The sequence below is a fragment of the Amblyomma mixtum genome, chromosome 2 (genome assembly GCF_055824585.1).
Source record: "Amblyomma mixtum isolate Tamu chromosome 2, ASM5582458v1, whole genome shotgun sequence".
Lineage (NCBI taxonomy): Eukaryota > Metazoa > Arthropoda > Arachnida > Ixodida > Ixodidae > Amblyomma > Amblyomma mixtum.
The window spans coordinates 174025793-174042037 of record NC_143013.1 but is presented as its reverse complement, the minus strand read 5'-3'; the positions used below and the strand labels follow the sequence as shown (position 1 = coordinate 174042037).

Here is a 16245-nt window from a genome sequence, read left to right as displayed (position 1 = left end):
GCAGAAGATAGTTTCTAACAACATCCTGAACGCCGAGTTGAAAGTTTCCGACGTTCATATCGTTCATATCGACCGGATCCGTCGCCTTGGAACGGCTGCAGAAAATAAATGCCACCTTGTGATATTTGAATTACTGGATGGGAGAGGCGAGGCGAAAATTATGAAAAATTGCAGTAAACTTAAAGGCACAAATTAGAGCATCTCAGACGACTTTTCAACTCGAGTTCAAGCCATACGAAAAAACTATGGACGAGTACGAAAGAAAGCAGGGACCAGGGCAACAAGGTTTCCTTTTCCTTTGATAAAGTTAAAATAAGTAGAAAATTTTTCAGGTGAGATGACGCTCAGAACGCGATAGTATCTTTGCATCCTGGATGGCCAACTTAATTTTCTGGCTACGCTAAAATTTTGCAAAATGACAATGCGGAAAGGACAGTGACGCCTCCCCTTCGATCAAGAAATTATAAGCAATGGCCATTAGTACTACAAGCCCAATGAACAAAACAGATGATCTTGAAGGGCTTCTTATGGCGCATGATCCAGATGTCACTGTGCGTTCTGAAACATGGCTACACGATGGCATTTCCGATGAAGAGGTTGTACCCAGCTCACATGAAAAAAATTCAAGGGGGCACTTTGGCTCGCTAAAGCGCTGCAAGGCGAAAGCGTTTCCTGACGCACTGTTTGTTTTTTTTAATTGTTTGTTATTTTTATTTTTTCATGGTTTATTTTATTTTTGTTTCCTTTGTTATTTTATTTTTCATTTCTTTTATTTTATTTATGAACCCCGTGCATTCACTAGATGCGCCATTATTCATGCTCAAACATTTATTCATGCTTTATTCATGCGTCGCCACTTCAAATGCCAAAGGCCGTGGTTCGATTCCCAGCCTCGACACAGTTTCTTTTTTTTAAGTAGTGACGCCGAAACGCGGACACATCTGCCGACACGGCTGCCAACGACACTATGAGGCATTAAAGACTTTCGCCTTAATAATTTGCCATGACCAGGATTCAAGAGGGGACGGTGTGGCAATTGTACTAAGAAAAGGCATCACGTACACACTGATACCTCATACCACTAATGTTGAAATGGTTTAGATAATTGTTCATTTATGCAATCGTAGTATTCTAACTGGCGTAGCATATAGGCCACCATGATTTGACAGCTTGATTTGATGTTCCTATTTTTCTAGTGTTTTGTTTGTTTGCTTTTCGGTTTTATGAACGGTGTTCATTTTACACTTGTATGCGAACGTCACTAGTGTCTTCCTTTTTTTTTCTTTTTTGTTCTACCCACTTCCGCCTTGGCCGCCAAAAGGCAGCCGGCAGTACCCGATAAATAATTAAAATACAGTACAAGGGTCCGGGACGGCAGGAGACCCTGCGGTCCCACCAATTCCGTGCCTCGCATGGAACGTACGGATGTTGCAAGACCTGCGGAGAAAGAACGGCTCTCTTGATGCGTACATTGGAGAGGAGTGCGTGTCAATAAACCCTGACCCACATGACCAAGATGACGTCAGCGTACCCTGTGACGCGATTCTACTTGACAATACGGTCTCGTTCGTCTGCGATTAGCGGAGCGATTAGCGGAGCGATTAGCGCTGCCGTGCGGCTCGCGTTGTCCAAAGCCACGCTGACTGAAGTCAAACCTTCGGTTGGTCGATTTCGCGCGACGCTTCGGCAAGAGCCGAAGAACAGAGCGGACGCAACAAAGCAACAAAGGAACCTGCAAAGACAGCGCCAGCCTTTGCTGGAGAAGGCGTATATTTTGTGCGGCTTGTATGGGTAGGAGTATGAGTTTATTTCAAACAAGCATGTTTAAATACATGTTTGCTGTGTATGGGAGTAAAAACCGCTCAAGCGCAGCTTGACGAAGCTCCCATTGCCCTTCTATACTCGGCAGTGCAGGACAGAAAACACAGATTACACTAAAAGATAACAGATAACAAAAATCAGCCAGACGCAGTACAGTAGAACAAAAATTGTGCAAATAAAACAATACAAGACATTATTATATGTTCACTTTATAATGGTACTGGTGCAATCAATATACCGGTGCATTAGAAAAAAAGTTCTTTTAAGCTTTTAAAAGAAAAAGAAGTGTTGTTAATATTTTGTTGTGTAACTTTAAATTTATGTAATGTGTATGGCAAACCATAGTAAAGTGTTTAAAAGCCATAGTTTGTGCGCGAATGTGGAACGTGCCAGTGTTCGCGGCATCGTGTTGTGTAAATTGAGGGATTTTCAGCCCTTTCAGTGTCGTCCTTCCTTTCAAATTTTTATGACCTTCGTCACGTCGTGGGCCTTTCCTACTCTCGGAAACACGGTACGCTAGCACTCCTGGGTGGTAGCTTTGAAAATCGGAATCAAAATTAGAGTCAAAACTCGCCTTTAGCTCTCTGGCTTAACTCAAATTAATTTCAGCCCAAACGACCTTCATCGAAACAGGCCGTCCAGTACACATGTCTACATGACTCCTTTCCACGCGCCAGCTGTCACTTCTCTTCGGAGGAGGGCAGGGACCCTCGGAGTGTTTTAATGCAAGAAATGCATTGTACGGTTATATTTGGAATTTACGGCGTCCTGTCCTCCGCTTTTCCGTGTTTCTTGGGTCCGGCCGCTTCGTTCTATCCGCACGCACTCTAAGTCGCCACAGGTCCGCACTTGTACAAAAGTAAGTCCACACATGCTCTGCACCTGTGTTTACCCTGGGTACAGGTGTACCGTGTGGGCGCTGAGTGTCGCGAAACAGGTCGACGTCTCTTATTGAGCGTTCGCGCTAATACGTGGGACTCTGGCGGAGCTCCGTTAGGACAAATGCAACGATAAAGTGTACCTAATGCATAAGAGAATGCCCCAGTGCCTTACGTGTAACAGTGGGATAATCAAGGCGTAGGAAGGATCGGCTTGAAGGCTTTATTTTTTATCGCAGTTGCGTTGAGACCCCCGTTGTTCAGGAAATCCGGCATCGTCGTCGGCGGCTGCGTGGGCGAAAAATCGCCGCCGAAGCATCCTACAGGTGGGCCACCTAAGTCACGTGACCTTAAAGGGGCTGCGAAACACTGCCTGGGGGAATACCGGCTATACTTCAGGTGGATTCTTTATGTCACACAGATGCTGACTTAAAAAGAACTACAGCAATTGATGCACAGGAACGGGAGTTACTCAGTGAAGAAATTTCAAAATACAAGCAAACAAAACGCTGCCCTAAACTCGATTTTGGCGGGGCTTCCCACTCCTATTTCGCTCTCCCAATGACGGCACCTGGCGCAACCAATCAAAGCAGCCAGCCAGAGCACGTCGCGGAAGTTTGTACTCCATGGTTGCCTGCTCTCTGTAACTTATTCTTGCTGAGACTGGCAGCGTCGTTTCCATGCCAGAGCGCCCCTGGTGGTGTGTTTTTATTTTACTTGCTTTGCAGGGCTTTTATCTAAGACAAACAAGATGTTTTTGTAGATCTAATATAAAACGCAAACAGGTGACAAAATGTGTCTCTATTTACTCACACAATTTGCAGTATATTTACTGTTTGTCTGATCATCAAGCTCACGCCAGGTGATGTCATATCTGCTGCTAAAAACCCGCCACTGTGTGGCGACACCATCAGAGCTATGAAGTTGTTTTTGGGAGGACATTAAAATATTAAAAAACGGAATATACGCGGTATTACCGACGCTAATAGCACCATTATAACTCACTGTATGCAATCAACAGACAAAACAGTTAACTAAGATTGTGTTTCCGGGCCCCTTTAAAAGACCATCATCGTCGCATCGCATTGTGAGCAATCTGACCACTGTGGCAGGTGGCTGATAAAAGAATGATCGGTCACGAAGGGTTCTTCTAAAGAGAGAAACCTGGGTCACGCAGTCCCAACCAGTGGAAGCACCTGCCATCGCAGGGCAGTGGCTCAACGCTTAACACCGCTGCCCCACTGCACCGGGAGTGTATGAGGACTCCCAGGGATAGATGAATGTCCAGAATGATCAGTGCTGCATATATGAGAAGTAACCCATCAACGATATCGCGTCATACCCTTAAGGCGCAGCCTAAGAGTGCCCTCCACTTTTTTTTCACTCAGTAATCACCCACTCAAGTATACAAAGTCTAATAATTGACTTTTTCTACCACTGGATTAGTGAAAAGCTTCGGTAATAATGTTGTATGGCATCAAATCTCAAGTAGAGCTGGGATGGGGTTCTCTGCGTGCAAAACAAAGCGTGCAAGTGCAACTCCTCCGCAGCGAAAGACCGGCTCTGTGTAAAACGCGCCGCGCTGAAAGAAAAAAAAAGCAAATTGGTTTTTGAGGAAAGGAAGGAAATGGCGCAGTATCTGTCTCGCACATGGATGCCTGAACCGCGCCGTAAGGGAAGGGAGGAAGGTGGGAGTGAAAGAAGAAAGAGATGCCTCAGCGGACGTCTCCGGAATAATTTCGACCACCTGGTGATTCTTAACCCTTACGGCCCTGGATTTTTTATTTTGGTTGTAGATTTTTTTCTCCGCGTTTTTACAATGCCTAAGGCCCAATAACCCCGCAGTAAAAATTTAAAGCTCGTGGTGCGAGTATTAACTGATTTAGAGGTATGGTGTCAAAATCGTACATCAGGGCTCAATGGGTGTAAAATACGAAAGGAACTGTTTTTGTAATCGCAACCGACACGAAAGAAATGAACGCAAAAATTTCTTATTTTGCTGTGTGGAGACCTCTAAAGAAGCTTTTTTTAGTTTGTAAGGTATAGATGGATCTTGCAGTTGCCACAAAAGACGCCACTCGCTCCTTTTTACCCTGTGTTTTGAATCAGCTCCTCGTTTGTTTTTTGTTTGTTTTTTTTTTTGTTTTTTTGCTGACAGGCTTGTGTTCCAGCTTGTGTACGTCACATCAACAATACAGATGTTAAAAACTTGCGTAACCTTCCTGGAAGGCGATTGGGGACACGATCAAGGCTTTCCTCGAATCTGTAACGCCCTCCTCTATCGACCTTTATGAAGCGCTTCCATCAGGCCCAGCGCGGAGCTCTCCACATCTAAGTTCTATGCTTGCCGAAACGTAATGCATCTGGTTTGCACCTGTTTTCTAACCAGCTGTTTGCTATAGAAGAATTCATAAAGTGGGAGATAATCTCGTCCTGTCTGTCTCTTCAGCGGATGCTGTTCTTTTTAGGTGAAAATCAATTCCTTCTCATCCATAACCTCATGAGTTCGGGATACCTCTCGGCCGGGGAGAAAGCAGAAGCTATTTATAAGCACACCAAATAAGCTTTCTCAAGAAAACATAGCCAAACAATCTGCATTGATCCTAACGTTGAGGGTGCGCCACAAGTGCTGCACGAGCGGTGGTGCGCGAGTTGCAGTGTGAAAACTCCGGTCGCTTCTTGCAGCTCAGAGTCGATGCCCGCAGGAGGAGAGCGGTAAAAAAAAAGGAATAAAAGCGCTAGGTCAGGCGTGCATTTATTCTCGCTATTCCTTTGGTCCTGTTGCTGTTCGCTGACATCCGCATGGTCATTTCCAGGCTCGATCCGAATATTCACCTTGTATGATAGCGACAATTTCTTTCTTCCAATTTATCAAAAAGATAATTTTATTCCTTCGTCCATTTTCTGTGATGAACATTCATGTCAGCAGTCCAAAAAGGCCATTGGTATAAGTGCATCCGTAAAAATGCTAGCAGATTCCTATCTACAAAGATCACCTATCATCACTCAATGGCCACGGCTGGCAACCGTTCAGCCCTGATGGTGTCAAAATTGTACATGTCAAAAATGTGTTCAAACGCAGCGTCTACGCATTCAATAATATTTACGACGGGGATGTGAGCTTGGATAGGCGTTTCACACAACATATAAAAATCTGAGCGCAGAAGAACGAATGGTTAGTGAGATACAAATCCACAAATTTGCTACACCTCGGCTTCTTCACTCCATGCCTCCCATGCTGCTGCTTCTTCCTTAGACCGCACAGCTCAATTGAAGGGCGTGAACAGCGATGCCGATAGCAACAGGGATCCCTAAGGAACTACTGCATTAAAATTTAGTAGTATTTTCTTCTGTTTCAGATGCGTGAACGAAATATTTGTGTTGTGGTGTCAATTGACACCACCAGGGCCGAAAGGGTTAACGTGCACTGACATCGCACAGCACACGGGCGCCTCCAGCGTTTCGCCTCCATCGAAACGCGGCCGCCGCGGTCGGACTCGAAACCGGGTACTCCGGCTCGGCAGCCGAGCGCCTTAACCACTTAGCCACCGCGGCGGGTGGTTTAACATGCCAAATCGACTAAGGCTTTAAGGGACGCCGTAGTGAAGGGCTCCGGAAAATTTCGGCCACCTGGAGTTCTTTAACGTGCACTAACATCACACAGTACACGGGCCTCTAGCATTTCGTCTCCAACGAATAGCGACCGCCGCGGTCGGGATCGAAGCCGCGTCTTTCGGGTCAGCAGCCGAGCACCATAGCCACTGAGCCACCGCAACGGCTTCGACTTGAACAGAATAACATGAAACCTGTGACGTAGAACATACGACTCTGAGCTCTAGGCGACCGTGGAAAGCGCTGTTTCATTCCGGCATACAGCCATTTTTTTCCGATTCGTCTTTCACCCGCTGTTATCGGCGATATAACTGCCATTTGTGCCGTCAGTGCTGATATCTGCCTGATATCTGTTATCTGAAGTGGTGGCTGGCGAGAGAAGAATGCATAGAGTTAAGAACCGTTACACAAAACGGACCCCAAACCTGCTCATCTTTTCTTTTTTTTTTTTCACTAACTCTTGAGTGAAGTTACGGGACGTCTTGTAGGTAAATTCGGTATTTACCGAGCTTACAAAGTAGTCCAGAAGTGGCACTTATTTTTTCTTCACTGAGTCTAAATCACCTAGAACTAACACTGCCGGCAAAAATGAGAGCAGGATATCGGGGTAGGCCTGGCTTTCCTCTCAAATAAGTAAGCTCCTTGCGATTAGCACTGGCAAAGCTTTGCGTGCAAGCGGCCGAGACGAAACGTGCGCACGCTACGGCTGCTCTGTGCGCCTGCACACTCAGTTTACAGGTCGGGTCAAAAGTAAACAGGCCACTCAAGCTACCGCGCACCGTCACGTTAACCTCGCGTCCGCAAGCTCAGCCATCCTATTTTGAAGCGCTTAAGTAGTAGTAGTAAAAACATTTATTGTCACAAAAGGAAGAGTTAGGGAGTAGGGGGTTGGGGATAGATAAATGTGGAGCTTCAGTGGTCGGTCTTCCCTAGTCCAGGATCCCGTTGGCCTCCGCCGCTGCCTTGGCCCTCGTCAACAGCATAAGCTGTGTGCTCGGGTCGGAGTCAGCCAGGAGGGCCTCCCACTGCTCTAGACTAGGGCTATTTACCTTTGGTAGTAAAGAGCTTTTTTTTTTTCCAAGCAGAGCCATGTATCATAAAATGTGGCCGAACAGATGCGCGAAAGAGTGCGTGTGGTGTGGGGGCTACGCCACAACGTGCCACGCCACCTGGGGCTGTGAAGCGCCCACCTGGGGCTGTGAAGCGCCCAAGTGCTTTCGCGCCAGCTTTAGCTGGCACAAAAGCTTTCCGGCCGCGTTCAAGACAACTCGCCACCTTCGAGTTTCCTTCTTTTCGAGCCCGTGAGTAGGAACGCGAGCAACGCATGACGAAAAGTCGAGAGATGACGGCGCGCCAACTCCAGCAGGCGTGCCGAGCGAAAGTCGAGAGGGGGAGGGGGGGGCATCCCACGCGCTTTAAATATAGCCCCCGCGACGCGCCGCTTTGCATGCATAGTCGGGCACAGGCTACTGCCCTGCACGGGAAGATGCGCGGAGATTAAGCAGACTGCGCCCCACGCATAGCACTGAGGGAACGGCGGCACTCAGCTGTCCGTATACTATACTCTGTGATACGCTTAGAACGAGATCCGCCTCCGGGAGTCGCATCTGGGGTTACTTGGAATGGCAGGAACACGTACGCAAGAGAATTTATAAGAAGATTAGCGAAGCTCTTGCGTGGATTTAATTGTGATAAGTTTGTAATAAACGAAGAGCGCAACAACTTTGGTATGCGTTCTGATCTGTCTTCTTCAGGTAGAGTTTATCAAATAAGGTCGCACAAAATTTAAACCACTGGTTGGACCTGTAGCAATGGGTGTAAAAATGAAGATACGAAATTTGTTTTTGTTTAATTTTGTAGGAATGATACGCAGAGCGAAATTCGGAAACGATCGAATTCAAAGCGTACCTGCACATGAAACCCATGAAACTATATACTCCTGATGAAGGATTTTTTGACAAGATCAATGTTCAAGGCTGATTTCTTTTCATCGTTGAGCCAATTTTCCGCGATTAAAATACCTGCTGAACCATGGCGATGTCATGACGGTTTCGCGAATGAAGATGATTTTTAAGCAACTTTGGCTCATATAATCGTGCCAAACTGCATGTTTTGTGTGTTTATATATATATATATATATATATATATATATATATATATATATATATATATATATATATATATATATATATATATATATATATATATATATATTATGTTTTACCTAAGACTTCCTGCAATTTTTAAAGATAGGCTTTTTGATTTAGGAGACCGCTTTTTCGGCATAGCATTGTCAGTTGTCTAATACTTCAGAATACATCTACGACGTGCGAACTAGCAGGCTAGTTAACTAATACTCAATAGTTAGCTTTATTACTATTTCTTTAGGCTCCTCAATTATCGAGAGGCGTGTAGCCCGCCTCAAGTAATATCGGTATCAGTTTTTAGAATTTGGCGCTGTGGTCCAACAAATCCTGGCTACATCGCGCAAAAATACAAGCGCTGTCAAGAAGCTTGCAGACAAAGCAACCTCTCCAGTGCCCGGAACTCGTCGAAATAGCCGAAATTTGTTGAGCCACAGTGCCGAGGGTAACCGCGTTTGAAAGAGAGAGGAAGAAGAACGAAAAAGCAGAGAGGCCAAGTAGCCGACACCCAGTATGCTACAACCCTACACGTAGGAAGGAGAACGGAGGGAGACAAATTCCAAAAACTGAAATGGATATTACTTGCGGTTGGCTACACGTCTCTCAATAATTAAGAAGCTTGGTTGGTTGGTTCGGTTTGCTTTATGTGGATACAACGTCCCAAAGCGACTCAGGCTATGAGGGACGCCGTAGTGGAGGGCTCCGGAAATTTCGACCACCTGGGGTTCTTTAACGTGCACTGACATCGCACAGCACACGGGCCTCTAGAGTTCCGCCTCCATAGAAATTCAACTACTGCGGCCGGGATCCAACCCGCGTGTTGCGGGTCAGTAGCCGAGCACCATAACCACTGAGCCACCGCGGCGGCCAGGAGCTTAAGAGTAATAGAAGGTTAACTTTTCAGTATTAGTTAACCAGCCTGCTATAGTTAGCACGTCTTAGCGGTATTTTGATGCACTACACCGCCGACAACGCTATGCCGGTATCGCCTATATTTAAAAATTACCGTAAGTCTTAGGTGAAACACCCTGTACATTATATAACAGCGACAAATCCTTAACCCCACGGTCTACGGAAGTCTCGGCGTCAGCTGTCCGCATGGGAAGCAATGCATAATAGATGCTTGGCCGTCTCCGGTTTCGCGTCGACTCAACTTTCGCGCTTGACCAAAGCTGCGTGCACTCTAACTTCACGCGTGTCACATCCGACGACTGAAAATCGCTCCGGTGAGGCGACACCCACAGGGCCAGTAGCTCGGTTCTTCGAGCAAATAATAAAGGTTGAATTCCCCGACGTAGGCATCACGACCGACGTTCAAACATAATCATATTTGTCTGCTTTATGCAACCAGCGAGCAAACGCGCCTGCCCAGATTGTTTTCCAGGGTGCCGCCGCGATGGCTCAGTGGTTATGGTGCTCGGCTGCTGACCCGAAAGACGCGGGTTCGATCCCGGCCGCGGAGGCAGAATTTCTTTGGAGGAGAAATTCTAGAGGCCCGTGTACTGCGATGTCAGTGCACGTTAAAGAACCCCAGGTGGTCGAAATTTCCGAAGCCCTCCACTACGGCGTCTCTCATAGCTTTAGTCGCTTTGGGACGTTAAACCACATAAGCCCACCAACCAACCAACCTGTTTTCCAGGGACTCTTTCGGCACGCGTCGCGCTGGTTGCACCGTGACGCACGACGAACGCAACGCACGTTTCAGTGGCGATTGCACGACGAGCTCACAACTGTCGATGCATCTTCCGCGATGGCTTATCATGCTCGCAGCAGTTTCCACGCCTCAATTCACGTATACTGGGGAAAATACTGAATGAAAAGTTAGTGTTGCAAGATAGCCCCTCCATCCTATGGCGATCGGCAGTTCCCGTCAAATCCTATGGCATTTGATGTTTAACATTTGAAAGTTACGACAGACGTTGTAGCGGAGAGCTCCGGTTTGATTCGGACCACTTGGACATCGCACAGCAAACGGGCATCTGTTGAATTTCGCCGGCATCGAATTGCGGCTGCCGCGGCTGGGATTCGATTCCGCCGCCTTGGACTCAGCAGTCGAACCCCAAAGCCACTAAGTGAGAAGCATCGCCGAGGAACCCCTCTCAAGACTGCTCGTGTGCAAGACGTTTTAGATGCATCACAATGTCTTGTACCGCGCAGGCAATAACACCGGCACAGTGAATACACGCGCAGAAACATCACAGATCCTTGGGGGAACTCGAAAGACGCGTTGGACCTGAGCGACTAAAAAATATCACTGGAGTAAAATGCGGCTACGTGACATACAAGAGTGGGTAAAATCAAAAGGAATGAAAACAGCAGTGCAATCAGCGCATTTGAGTTAGGTCGTGATATCTTCGGGACAGTGAGCTGCTGTCGTTGCGGCGATCCCCGTAGGTCACCGAGAGATCTTATCTCCTCCTAGACGGAGACCGTCAAGTGGTTTTCTCTCTTGCGGACGCTTCAATATCCCGTATAGCGTATGACTGACAAAGCGTAGCTTGTTGGGCCATTTGGTGGATGTTACAAAGGAATAGAAAAACGAGCAAAACAGAACGCGTTCACACGGCGAACAAATACACATAGACAGTGTACTGTCCATGTGTATTTCTTCGCCGTGAACGCGCCCTGCTTTGCTCGTTTTTCTATTGCTTTGTATGATTGACAGTTCGCTGCAAGAAATGGTGCAAGTGGAGATACGAAAGCAGTGCGCTTTACTTTTATATTACACCACAGGGCACAAAAATGAGGACAACAGAACGGACAACAAGACGAGACAGGGGTTCATTGTCACGATTTTCGCGCGTTATGGTGTACATGCAAAACCAACTCGCTCAACTATCCGTTATTCTAAAATTTCTTTTCGCATTGGTATTTCATTTTTGTCCAATGGTCACAGGATCGTCAAATATCTGCAGTGGCTTAAATATGCCAAGGAAACCCTTAACGCTAGCAGCTGATTTGTGACGTCTGAGAGTGCGCCAGCTGCGAGCAGCCTAAAAACAAGTCAAGACGTCGTTAAGCGTGGACCACAAGAATCAATCCGAAGACTACCTGCGCACAGACCCAGCGCCGTATAGGATCATTGCACGTCGCTAGCACGCGGTTTTCACGTGAATTTAGGTTAGCCCGATCTAGAGGAAGAAAGCATGTATGCGCGAGCAAATAGCCTGGGACACATGTCACCGCTGCTCTCGTGTACAATGAGACAGTCAGAGAAGGTCTTCGGCGTGCAGAAAAATTGCGCACTCCCGCCACAGATGTGCGTGACCTTTGTGTCTTAATTCAAATACTCCGGCGTAATCAGGCGGTAATAATAAATGTGCATGCATTCGCCAGCGTATGACAAATAAAAGGCAAATACGACGTTTAGGAGAGCTGAATTGGCCATGCATGTTTATGTGTGTTCGCGACTGCGCGTTCGCTATTTCCGCAATGTTTGCCCTCGGTGACAAGTGTGGGGCCACATGCCGGCGCAGATGCCTCGAGCAATGTGCACCTGAGGGCTTTCACTAGAGGACGTGTTTTAATTAATCGCGCACTCTCCTGCTGTCTTCATTACTTGATGCTGTGCCATTCTTCCCTTTAGCATGTATGACTAACTTGCCCAATCCTACACGCTTCTTAATAAGACAACCCCTCTGTTGGTCCAATATTTAGGGGAATCCCCCAAGGTGGAGTAGATTTGTAATAAGGGAGTAATTACTCATTGACGTCCACCCGAGCGCAGCCACACGCCTACAAAGGAAAGCCATAGAATTTTCTCAGAAACTTCGTAGTTCAAGAAAAATTCGTCCTGGTCCGGACCAGGACGAATTTTTCTTTAACTACGAAGTTTCTGAGAAAGCTGTATAGCTTTCCTTTGTAGCCGTATGGCTGCGCTCGGGTGGATGCCAATGAGTAATTACTCCCTTATTAGACAACCCCTCTCAATCGCTATTCCGTCAAAAACTGTATAAAGAATATCTGGCCATGAACGGCCAGTTGGGCCGTGCGAACCTGCCCTGCCGAGAACGCAATCCCGCGCCCACCTCGCGCACAATCGCTCATGCACTCTCCTCATCGCCTTTCCTTCCTCAACCAAAGCGCGACAAGTGAGCGACCCTCGACGCGTGGCCCAGTCCATCCTTGCCACTCACCTGCGGGAAGTGCTCGATCCCGGAGCCCTCGCTGTCAATCCTCATCGGAGCGGCGACGCTCTGGTCGAAGGCCCGGCGGACGCCGCCGAAGCCGTCGCGGGGCAAACGGACAAGGTCAGGGGGACGACTCCCACAGAGGCACCTCTGCTCCTACCAGCCGCGCACTTTCCAAAACAAACGACGCTCGATCACGGCGCGCTCCGCACGCCGTTGTTGTCGGCGCCCATTTAAAAAGACAGGCAAGGGGTTTTCCGGGCCCCACTCACGACGCAGCGATATGGAGAGAGGGGGGCAACGCGCATTCGTCCTCCTCGCTCTGAATACCACGGAGGCTCCGGCAACGTGACTCCCCGGCGCCGCAGCCACCAGCGGGGAAAGCGGCAGCCAGCGACTCGGGAGCCGGCGAACGAGTGGGCAGCCGGGACGGCGAATTGTTCCTCCACCTGCGTCGTCGTCAGAGAACATTTACTGATTCCGGGGCAGCGTCATGACGCATAGCGACGCGTCGTCCCTTTCCGCGGATCGTCACGGTTCAAGCGCCGCCGACAACAACGCCCGAGCGCGTTGGGGCGAAGGAGAGAACAGCGCCCCTGCCCGCCGTCGGTGGTGCGGCTACGGCCGGCGTCCCGGCTCGCGAAGCTAAACAGCGCAACAAAAGGTTTAATTTTGGACCCCCCCTCCTAACATCCGGCGGCGCCCGACTTGGCACACGCCTTCACACCGCCATCCCTGCAAGAAAAGCAGACGACGCCCCTAGGCCCGCGCTGGGCTTTTTCTTCGGCGCTTAGCTGCTCGTGCGAGCGTCCATTATTTGTCGCTGGGCTTCGGGGACACTTCGGAAGAGGCGACGCGATGAAAAGCCTCTCCCGTTCGCCGGCCGGCGCTTGATAATAATGCCGGTACTCATTCGGGCGAGCAGCGCACAAGGGCCGCGCTTATTTCGGTCTCGAAGAGGGAGAGGAGACGTAGGCCTAAAAGCGAAACCGAGAAACCAAGGCGAGCGCGCGCGCCGTAGAGCAGACGACGCGCGACGCGGTCGTCTGCTAGCTGTTTGACGTCGCCGCCGCCATCATCGACGTCGCTCTTTCTTTCGCGTATTTCTGGCACGCCAAGGGGCGACCTCGACGAGCGCCGGGTCTGGACAGCGTCTGTTTCGCGAAGCACCAGTTTGCGCGTGGCAACCGCAGAGATGAGAACGGCAGTCTGCGAGGGACGTGTACGCGTGTTCCGCTGTACAGTTGGATCGATCCGCAGGCGACCCTGAAGTCTAGGTCGATAAGATGCGTCATAGTGGCCGGACTCCGAAGAAAGGACCCTCTGCGTGGATCCTGCGCGGGAGCTCCACTGGCCGCTGCGTGGTTCGAGCGTTGCGCCACCCAGGGCGCGCTTCAGCGAACACTTAGCGAAGGGCGCTGCCTGGCACGACGCGTGTCGCGGGGCCCAAGGTCCTGTGCGCTCTGCGCAGCAGCAGGTCGACACGCGCCACCTACTGCGATTGTTGCGAAGCTAAAAGATTAGCTTTTTCCCAGCCGCGGAAACAAAGGCGACCTGGAAAACACGGAGGCACTCGGCCCCACATTTGCGCCACAAAGTGTAACCGCGAAGGTCAACGTGTGTCACTCGCGACGTTTAGTCCACAGGCACACTCGGGTGATGTGGGGTATCTCGGAATGTTGTGTATACTCTGATATGCGCTGCGCCGAGAATAAATTCGCAATGCCTGGGAAAGCTTCAAGAGCAACGGACGGGTTTCGGCCATGGCCATCAAAGGGAAGATTGTGAGCAACAAACAGGTTAATCCAAAGCAAGGTGCTCAGTTGACGATCCTGGCATCGTCGCTCCAACCAAGCGTTCTTAATAGCGACCTGTAAATAAGGCCCCTTAGTCTCGTGCGCAACCTAGTGGGCGATCCAAACCTGTCTAACCAGTTGCGTGTATCCTATTGGTATGATTATCACCTGGAAGACATATTAAGAATTTTGACACTGAAGCCCAGAATGCCTGTGAAAAGTACTGCGCGAAAATTCATATAAAGCAGGGGTCGAGTAGATTAAAACCTTGTTTATCCGGCATATTAAAATCAAGCCTACTTATCGTGATCAGTCAGACACTTCATACTGCAGCGTCTCTTTAATTCACCGCTCTCTTATACATATATGTTGGTAAGTACCTGCGAAAATTGAGCCTTCAAGCAACACAATGACTCTGATTACTACGTTATCGCAGCAGTATCTCAGTATCTACCTGTGAATTATTTATCGACAGCACTATAAATATCCTGTCTTAAATTGTTCCACTGACATTCGCCGCGATGAAAACTAGCTTGGAAAAAAATTAGGCACATTATACTAAGAGCCAGCAGGCTTAATTGGAACAGGCACAGATTTCCTGCGAATGCCCATTTAACATCAAGCTAATCTAGCTAACTTACCGTATTTGCCTGCATGTAGGCCGATCTCTTTTCCTTTTTTTTAAGTTACCGTCTCCGAACTCGGCCGCCAACCAATAGGCGAATCCAGGACAGGACAATGCGCAAAGCGCAGCTACAAACGCAGAAAAGGAACTTAGTACAAACTAGTTTCTCATAGAGGGCTCGGGAAAGTTTCTCATGGCACGAACCATACCTATGCACGAACATGGAGCGCGAACCCGCAATAGCAGACTACACTAATGAAACGTTTCTGTTTTTCACAATGCGAAAGCGAAAGCTGCTAAAGTGTACTATTTTAAGCGGTAGCAATATTTTTGCAAGAATATTTGTTCTAAAAGTGTCTGTTAAAAGTGTCGCAATGAAGTTATTTTTCCCGGTTCGCTATATTTGGCGGCGTGAAGAGAACGCCATCTCTCGCCATGGGCAAATTCGGTACTCGTTTACGCCTAACTGCTTTTTTGCTCTTTTACTGCAATGTGCAGTGCGCAGGTTTTATTAAAGGACATATGGATTGCAAAATAACACTTTCCTGCTGCATATAATTTGCGAAAATTTATATTCCTGCAGTCTTGGTTAAGTCTTCGGACCAAGCCAAGTACGATAGGCTGTCTTCCCGGCTCGCTTTCTTTGTTGCAGGTCTTCAATTGAGCAATGCAATCTTGCTCGCTAAAACAAAACAAAAATAAAATAAAAAGGTCGTTAGATTTAGCCGACCGTCTCTTAAATGAGCTCACGCATCAAACGGCTCATTTGAGCAACAAAAAAGTACATAAAGTCCACCTTACTGCAATGTCCGCCTTCACAGACCTTACCGACGTATACCTGACGACTTTTGAAAGAAATGTATTTATTTATTTTTTTTCAATCCGGGGCATTGTTGCTCACGACTTAACGTGTTCAGTCGTATGCAATATGAGGGGGCTTACTTGAGCATTAATTTATTGAATACTCCATAATTATGTGCGATAATTTTTTTCCTGTTTCCTAACTATATTTCCTCTCGGCGTACAATATCCAAATGTCGTTCTTCAATTTAGTTTAGAAATAACCAGAAAATTGACAATTTTGCTGTAAAAGATTGTTCCCTCTGATATTGCTCACGACTGTATACACTCATGTAAGGGACGCGCTCCTGTAAGGACAACTCGGCCCAGTTTTGCGGCTGATAATTTTTTTTTTAATTAAGAAAAATCAGATGCATTTCACGTGTCTATAAATTTCTT

The 16245-nt window shown here is 47.9% G+C and overlaps 1 protein-coding gene across 3 annotated transcripts in view; it reads right to left on the bottom strand.

Moving 5' to 3' along the window:
- Positions 1 to 14193, bottom strand: part of RabX5 (RAS oncogene family member RabX5) — a 59202-nt gene extending 45009 nt beyond the window's left edge. The window contains exon 1 of one of the 3 annotated variants that reach the window (XM_089572772.1): positions 12592 to 14193. Coding sequence is in view for 2 of the 3 variants with exons in the window: in XM_089572775.1 (XP_089428901.1) it covers positions 12592 to 12636 (45 nt within the window). In the remaining variant the exon portion in view is untranslated. The remainder of the gene's footprint in view (positions 1 to 12591) is intronic. The other 2 variants (XM_089572775.1, XM_089572774.1) reach the window with 2 other exon arrangements.
- Positions 14194 to 16245: the final 2052 nt, after the last annotated feature.